General features: G+C 35.9%; 1 protein-coding gene across 1 annotated transcript; it reads right to left on the bottom strand.

Moving 5' to 3' along the window:
• Positions 1-6,361: 6,361 nt before the first annotated feature.
• LOC113689597 (transcription factor RAX1-like) lies at positions 6,362-8,422 on the bottom strand. The gene is made up of 3 exons (XM_027207356.2): positions 8,156-8,422; positions 7,888-8,017; positions 6,362-7,431 (listed from the first exon to the last, which is right to left on the bottom strand). The coding sequence occupies exons 1-3, from the start codon at positions 8,289-8,291 to the stop codon at positions 6,603-6,605; spliced, it is 1,095 nt and encodes a 364-aa protein (XP_027063157.1). The 5' UTR covers positions 8,292-8,422; the 3' UTR covers positions 6,362-6,602.
• Between the last annotated feature and the right edge of the window lie 515 nt (positions 8,423-8,937).

Here is an 8,937-nt window from a genome sequence, read left to right as displayed (position 1 = left end):
GCAGAGACGTTGTGTCCTTACTTTGGATAGAATATGTTACGCTTCTTTCACAACGCGAAGCATATTATTTGAATATCATGATTTCAAAATCCAGCAGCTGCCTCCGTCAGCTGGCCCTTTTTTATTAAACCCCTGCCGTATTTTGCATATGGGCTGCGTTTTTATTTTATTTTATTTATTGTGAGCTGTGTTTTGTTCTTCCTTTACCATTGAAACGGATTTATGTCATTACATGCTGGTTAGCCTAAGAGTGGCATATGGCGAATTTGAGATTCTCTCCGAAATTATTCAAAATATAGTTGTTTCATTAGGATTGGAATGCCACCGGACCAGACGGGTGTAATGGCACTCGCTGGTGAAATTTTCAGGAAATTCTAGACAAGAATATAGGTCGAAGGATTCGATCTTTTGACCTACACCCAAAAAAAGTTTTTAAACTCTCTCTGGTGGTCAACTACTCTAGAAGTAGCTTGTATATTCCACTAAATGTTAATTTTGGATTTCGAGTTGGAAATATTAATGTTAATTTTTCAAACCTAGCATGAGATATCGAATATTTCTTAGAATCATTTTTCACGAACATGGCAAGGGAGTGGAACAGAAAAGAGACGGAAGATTCCGCAAAGTTTAATTTTACTTAATCCATCCATCTCTTTGCAAACCACAAAAAGAACAAAAGGGGAAAAAAAAGAAGAAGAAAGGTAAAAGGTGAGAGAGACAGAAATGTAGAAGTTAACGAGGAAGAGGAAGGATGTAAGAGGTTCTCCTTGATCTTGTTAGGTTTTGCGGAACCAATCTCTGGCTAAAAGTAGGTTGGAGGACACTGGTTCCCTGTGTAATTCTTTCGTATAAAAGCTGCGAAGTTGGACAGGGTCATATTTCTCGAGACAATAAATAACTCTCTGGTCATCACCATCAACTCCCTAGCGATAAGAAGAGGCATATTGTCATGACATTCCACACTCTCGGATTTGGAGAAAACTTCAACCACAATAATAACTCTCTCCAGCTGAATTCTCAGTGGAAGAGAATTAGAGGCTAGAGACCTCATCACATCATTTGACCTTTAAGGGTAGTAAAAACTGTCGGCAGTAGCAATAAAATTAAATACAAAGCCAAAAAAACTAGTACTACCTGACTTCTCACTTGCCCTTTTGGAAGGTCTCTTTGCCTTTTCAGTTGTAGCCAACAAAAGAAAAAGGAAAGAGATACAACGGAGGATTCCTCGATGTAGTAGCAGTACTAATGTTCAGAGGAAATGGTCCATGTGATCCTACTAGTATTCAATTCACTTGAAGAAAGAGATCTAAGAAGAATCCTACATTTCTATTAAAATATGAATAGCCAGAAGCTGAAGCTTCAGGGATATGTAGGAAATTTTATGCTTGTTTCTTTAGGCAAACTTGTAAAGTTATTATCCGTCGGGCCCTTTTTTTTTTTTTTGGTTAAAAAAAATTCAATGTCAAGACAGCATATCATTATCCAAAGGGAAAACTGTTAATGAATATTTTGGATTTTAGTATTTACATACTTCAGGTGCCAGTCAGTAAGGTTCCATACTTTTTGACCTTTCTCACAATTTCACTCGAAAAGACTTTCCTAGAAAAGAAGCTCTTCCCTTCCCCACAGCCACAGCTAAAAGACAAGCGACGGGATTAAACAACTAAGACTATAGCTGGCAAATGGCAATAGCAGCAGCAGCAGCCCACTAATTTACCCTTAGGAGGAGGACCATTGTACATTTTTGTTTGTGTCTTGCATTCTCTAGAGCTCATTTGGGCTGTCAACACGTGTATTATTATTGTTATTATTATTATTATTTTCCCTCTGCTTTTTTTTCGATGAATAATATAAAATGGGTTGCAAAGTTGCAATTGTTTAAAGAGTTAAGAAAAGACACGCTAGTATGATAGTTAACGTTTGGAGAATAAGATGTACAGATCTTTATAAGGTGAACTTTTCCTCAACAACAAGAAGGTCGTACTATTAAACTCCAACGTTGATAGCTAGTTTGGCTTTGGGAAACCCAGACATAAACATGGGTGTGTTGCAATCTGACCAAGTGGGTTGGCAGGCACCTAAACCGTGGGAACTTCAGTAGGTCTTTCTTCTGTAGTGTAAAATCTAGGATTTAGACATGTTACAAGTTGAGTTGGGACTTTCAAATGTACGTTCAACGAATAATACTTCTGTTTGCATTGCTATTTTATAAAATTTTTAAAAAAAAACATACCGTAGCGATTTGATTTTGACGTGAAAAAATTAGCAAACTTCTAGATGACAAGTGACAATGCGAGGGAGTTCTTGTATTATATTTACAGTTTTGTTTTAATAATGGGAAACATTGAGCACGGAGAAGAGATGCTGATGGTCTTAAATTTTTCAATCCTCGACTTCTGCCTGTACTATGATAGATAGAAGAAGACTAATGATCACATTTACTACCACAAGGATTAGAAATCACAGAAACAAATATCAGGAAATTGTTTTGGCATTTCCATGATTTGTCTATAAGATCTTGGCATCGAAATTTACTTTTCAGTTTAACCCTTTAAACAAGTTGCAGTCGGGCATTCAATCTTGGTAGAGTACAAGTTACTTGAGCATTTGCACATGGAAAAGTTGGGACTCCATTCATATTAATCAAATATCTGCAGGTGGCCGTGGCAGGGGAGGAGGAACTGACGTCAGATGTTGTGTTCGTGTAATTTTGGACCATTTGGGCTTCTTCCCAACGAGGATTCTGATCACTTTGGCACAAAATCAATTGAAGATGTCTGTATCTTTTTATCATTATCTGTTGTTTGCTCACATTTAGGATTTTGACGTTTTAAGACTTGAAGTCATTGTCTCATTAATAAAGCTTGCATTTCTTTTTTTACTTTTTGATCAATTTTGTTGCTGCTTTACTTCTTACTAGTCCTCACCCATGCCAAAATACTTCCTCTCCTCAGAGTTAGTATAATCTTTCTTCTAATTAATTGAATTTTCATCTAGTCTCAATCTCTCTAGTACTTTTACAATATTGGTCTCATTACTAATGGAATACATATAAATGTATTCAGCAACAAAGTAGGATTCCTTACACCATTTTATGTGTTTTATTAGTTAACACTTGACGTAGGTTATGAGTATCCAACACCTTGGAACACATTGATACAAGACAACTCAGATGACTTTTAAGGGCTTCAAATTGAGAGCATACTTGCAAGAACATTAAAAAAGGAAAAAAGAAGAAGAAGAAGGAAAGAATGAATTTAACTCGAAACAAACTTCAAATTGAGAGCATACATGAAATGATATTCACCAACAACCCCACTCATATAATTTTTGTTTGTTTATTGGATTTTTTCTTTATAAAAGACATAATTTTATTGTCATGAATCTACACTAATGCTAGAAAATGCATCAATATGTCACGGGGGTATATAGATATGAAAATCATAAGGTTCTAAAATTTTTTCAGCCCATATGAATTGCTGTAACTTAAAGATCTATGCATGTTTTCTAATAGTAAGATCTAATTAAAAAAATTTATTTCAAGGTCAAAATGAAATTTAGATTTGACTATGAGAAATTTAGATTTGTGAAATCAGATATGTAAAATCTCAAAATCTCAGTTCCTGTACAAAAAAAATGATAGAAAAAAAACTCTCACAAAAAAATCTTAAAAGACAACAAAATTTTCACTGGAAGAATTCAAGAATTAAGGAAGAAAAAACCCTCATTAAAGAATTCTAGGTCAGAAAAAACTCTTAGCGACACCCTAAGAGAGACTTTATTCCAACGACTAGGAGATACTTTATTCGAACAAATGAAAAAGAAAGTAGAGAGAGAGTGTGTGTGTTGTTGCTGTGGGAAAAGACCAGATAAATCTAATCTCTCTCTTAGGGAGAGTCGGAGAAAGTTTTGGTTGGAGGAATTTTTAATGAGAACGAGAAGAGAATTAGCATTAGAGAGAGGGTGAAGGGTAACAAAATTTTGTTTATGGGATTGAGTGTGTGAGTTTCGGTAATTGATGGTGAGATTCAAAACCTATATGTAATCCAAAAAAAGGCTAAACAATCACGTATTTTCTGGAGTGAAAACTGTAAATTTCTGTAGTGTTGTATCGAGCAGTTGCAATCGTACCAACACCCACCCCCAAAAGAAGAAAGACGGGAAAAAAAAAAAACAAGAATCTGCTTCTTTTTTTAATTCTCTCACTCACTGCTAATTTTGAAGTTTCTCTAATGAGACAACTATGAATGTCTCTGACCACAAAAAATCTGGTCATTTTCTGATCAATCCAAAAACATCTCTTGTTTTCAGGTCTTGTCGCGTGGTCAAACCAGAACCTTAAATCAATTTAAAGAAAGTAAAATCTTGTCTAATTTTATCAAAGACCCGTCTCCTATAAGTAAAGGAAGAAGAAAATAAAAGAAATTCTTCCTATACATTTCTGCCTAACATATAACTCGCCTACTCAAACACTCAAACTCGAAAAACTAGATGCTCGAGCCGATCGAACGTGCGTGTTATGTGGAAATGGATAATTGGACCATGCAGATTTGCTTGGTCAAGGACGTATCTTGTAACATCAGCAACTTTCACTTCTATTTCCCTTCTTTCATATCCGTTTTTTAGTATTCATCACCTTTCACTATTCTTGTTGGTGCCTCGACTGAAAACTATTTAGGTAACTGTTCACTTGCTTGAATTTGACAAGAAAAAAAAAGTTAATAAACCTCGAGACAAACTGAAACCCATAAATTGCTACATAACCATTAATTGCACATCTGATATTAGCTGGAGAAATAATGGGAGCTTACGAATTTGCTAAAACTAACAAAACCATCCAATTCGCTCCTTTTCTCTAACAGTAAAATATGCATATATCATCAAAAAAAGAAAAAAAAAAAGGGTTAGATGTAAAGTGCAAGAGCGGTGCAGAAGTTAAGATTGACATGCACATGTATCATTTGACAGTCCTAATTAGCTGGCCAACATATTATTGTCAATTTGAACTTTCTGGCTTCTTCTTCTAAAGAGATTCAACACCGCAGTCCAATTACGGACTTCTCAAATGCATGTTCCTAGTAAAAGAAAAGTCTACTTCGATAACTGTTTTGGGCACTAGAAAGTCAAGTGAAATAAATGCACAACTTTCTTGATGCAAACATGAACACAAATTTTCGAATATGATTGGCACTTTTCGAGTATTTAGCTTGACTGACTTGCCTTTTAGTCAAGAAGAAATTGCAAAAATTATAGGGAGGGTAGGGGTTTACTTTAATCTGTCTAACAAGAAATCATTAATTGTCCCTAAAATAGATAATTATCCAACTGGGAATGTGTGGCTAGACCAATGTTTAGCTTACCTAAGCTGATAATGCTAAACAAGGGTCAACTCTATTTGGGACCCCCATTTGGTTGATGATCACAAAAACAATGGTCAATGATCAACCAATCAACCCAATCGGCAATTTCCAAGTCTTAATCCTTTGGGACCATGTAATTAGCTGTGGCCGACTGCTTGGTTCCGTTCCGTGATCTGCGTGGGAATCAACAACAGCAATCTTTGTTCCAAATTTGTTTATTGGGATTGCTTTTGGATTATTCATAGAAATTCACATGCACGTACAGAGGTAGATGCCTGTTCCACAACATTTTATGTATTATATTTGTATATGCGAGACTAGAGATTTAAAAATTGAGAGACTGGTCATTTTCTGTTCCAAAATAGAAGTAGTATTTGAAGTATATTATTGTTGTTACAAAGGACCTATTATTTTCTTATTTAGTCTGGTTCTGACTCTTTCAAACAACACTTTTCTAATGGACTAAACGAGTATGTATATATATACCTAAAAGGCGGTACGTTTATATAATTTTGTATTAGCAATTCTTGCAACCATTACAGTCTTACGCAACGCAGGTTCTTTCTATAAAGTATAAACCAAAGCAAGGTTGAAAATAAAAGATAAAAGTGCTTTTTTTTTTTTTTGGAGGAACCAGAGTGCCTCAGTTACGGACAATAAACAAAAACCACACAAAAGAAGAAAAAGAAAGACTTAAAAAATGATTTGACAGCATGAAGATATTTACGGATAAACTACAACGACTACTATTTGTTTCAGTGAGGGATCACTGTTGCATGGTGGATTGTTACTAGAATAATGATGACAATTTCTCTCATGCTGCTGCTAGTGCTAGAAACATAAAGGGCAACATTTATGTCTGAGTTCTGACTGGATGTGGGGGGTTGTTGTTTTTGCAGTAGGATTAGTAGCAGTGATGTTTGAGGAGAAACCGTACAAACACAAACACATCATCAATACCCAAAAAGCAATGCACAAAAAGAAAGGCTTTGCCCCCGTACTGTCAAAAAAGAAATAGAACTTTTTTTTTTCCATTGATTTCCATCAATACACACAAACCCCAATAAACTCAACTCAAACAAGTCTCATCTGAATCATATTCATCTCTGCTCTGCCTCCAACCACGCAATACCCCGCCACAAACCCCAACCCTCCCATCACATTCCTTCAAATCTTACTGATGGTACTTGTACTACTGCTAATACTTACACCGTTCAGATTCTTTTTTATCAATAGTTGTGATCAGTAGTTGTAGTAGTACATAGCCTCCCTACTCTCATGTGTCTTGTTTTCATCATTGAAAAACAAGCTCATGTTACTAGAGCTAATCAGTTGCTTAACTTCCTCAAGATCATACTGGAGTTGAGTTGTACTAGTACTGTTTCCACAAAGCACTACACTTGGCTTCTGATCATGATCATTACCTCTTCCATCACCCCATGTAGTTGAACTGATTTGATTTCCATAGTCAACCATGAATTTTTGGTTTTCTTGATGATGATGATGATCATAACCGTTAGTACTGTTAGACAAATTGTAACCCTGATGAAGACTACCACCGTTCATATGCTCTTGTTTGATCTCCTTTCCATAGCTGATCTGGCTGCAACTTCCATCAGATGATGAACAACTTGCTTGATCAGTACCTCCAAAGATTAGCATATTATCCTTTCCAGGGTAAAACTGCATGGGACTAATCAAACCCTCTTGATTGTGCCCTTGAAGATAAGAATGATGATTAGCAGCAGTAATAGTAGCCATAGGATTAACGTTGTTGTTGTTGCCGTTGAACAGCAGATTTGGCTGGACTGAGGGAAAGGATTCAAAGCCTGTGAGACATGACTTTGCTGAGGTCGAATAATAAGGGCTGCAATCATTATATAGTTGAGACAGGCTAGAAAAAGCTTGAGATTGTGGTGATGAAGTTGTATGAAGAGAATTTGAAAATGGGGGTAGTTTTCTTGGGTCTAATGGAATCATCCCCATGAGCTTCTTCTTCAGCTTGGTATTCCAGTAGTTCTTGATATCATTATCTGTCCTTCCTGGCAACTGTGCAGCTATAATTGACCACCTGTATAATTATTAAATGTTCTTTAGAAACTATTTCGACAGGAAATTTTCAAGAAAAGTTTCTCATCAGAAAAAAACACTGAACTTTTCATCTATAGTTGTTAACAAACAAGCATTGCTATCTAGTGGACTTCAGCTTGGCACGCATGCACAAGAATTGTCCAAAAATGGTAGAATCTTTTGACACTTTGCAATTGAAATATCATAACTAGTAGTAAGTTAGTAATATCTATTCCGAGTACATTTTTCTTTCCTTTTCCTTCTCTTTTCCTCTATTGGGTTCTTATTTTTTCTATTTTTGGTTGGACTTTACTGTTCTTCTGTCATGAGAACAGTTAACAATTTAGGAAAACATAGGAAGGATTTGGATCAAATGGGACAGCCTTAGGTTGACAAAATAGTTGCTCAAAACAGCAAATATTCGTGAGCGGTGGTGATAGTAGATTTAGATGCCTACCTGCTTCCAATGCTTGCATACAAACTGCAGATTATTCTGTCTTCATCATCAGAAAATTCCCCATGTTTGATGTTTGGCCTAAGATAGTTAAGCCATCTCAACCTGCAGCTCTTCCCACATCTCTTCAAACCTGATCCAAAACCAAGCCAATCGCGTTCAGAAAATGTATCACAAACTACTAGACACCATTGACAATAACACACACAAAGTTTGAGGCATTTCCTTGACTATGTTCATATGAAGCTTGAGAATAATAATAAAATGTTACCAGCTTTTTGAGGAAGAGCAATCCAGTTGCCACCAGTCCCAAATTTCTCTATAAACTCCTTCAGCTTTGCATCTTCTTCAGGTGACCAGGGTCCCTTCTTCACGTTGGCCTTATCACAGCAAGGAGCCCTTCCCATCTCTCTCTCTTTCTTTTTGTTGATTCTATGTGTCTCTTGTCTCTCTCTCTTGTTTTCTTGTACTATTATATCTATTGCATCTCCTTTGGCTTCTTCTGAGGAAGCTCCCTCTTCTCTTCCTTTCTTCTCTCTCTCTCTCTCTAAAAAACTGGACTCGGTATGATGTGGTCTTAGTGGCTTTTTATTGAGAGACTTGGGTTTACAACAGTTAAAAAAAGTGAATATTTTATAAAGGAATATATACAAGTCAAAAGGATAGGCCTGTTTAATCAAATTTCTCCGCCAAAGTATTGGTGAATTAGTAGCTGACGGAAGTTTCCACCTCTAAATAGTGAAACACTACATGTAACCTTGCTCAGTCTCTTCCTTTTGGTTCAAGAATCAAAGTCTTGCAAGTAGATCTAGAAAATTTAGCAGTATATAACAAACTGATAGAGATAGCTAGCCAGGTCAGTAAATTTTGACAATTTCCAATTGATAATATAATTTATCTTCTGTTAAGCACCTCTAAGGAAAAAGTCCCAAATCGATTCTTTAGAAGATCACTCAATCTCCATGCATAAAACCAAACATATACGTACGTCCTCAAAATTTATACTCCGAAAAGGAAATAAAAAATAAAATGACTCATTAGGGTTACTACTGT

This window comes from Coffea arabica, chromosome 1e (assembly GCF_036785885.1).
Source record: "Coffea arabica cultivar ET-39 chromosome 1e, Coffea Arabica ET-39 HiFi, whole genome shotgun sequence".
NCBI classification, from domain to species: Eukaryota; Viridiplantae; Streptophyta; class Magnoliopsida; order Gentianales; family Rubiaceae; genus Coffea; species Coffea arabica.
The sequence above is the reverse complement of the archived record's forward strand: the minus strand, read 5'-3'. Positions and strand labels throughout refer to the sequence as shown.

Bases quoted from the DNA above. Each gene is read 5' to 3' on its own strand.
- LOC113689597 (XM_027207356.2), bottom strand. From the start codon at position 8,291: ATGGGAAGGGCTCCTTGCTGTGATAAGGCCAACGTGAAGAAGGGACCC. The intron at 8,018-8,155 runs GTAACATTTTAT...GTTTTGGATCAG, and splicing joins TGCTCTTCCTCAAAAAGCTG to GTTTGAAGAGATGTGGGAAG. The intron at 7,432-7,887 runs GTAGGCATCTAA...ATAATTATACAG, and splicing joins TATGCAAGCATTGGAAGCAG to GTGGTCAATTATAGCTGCAC.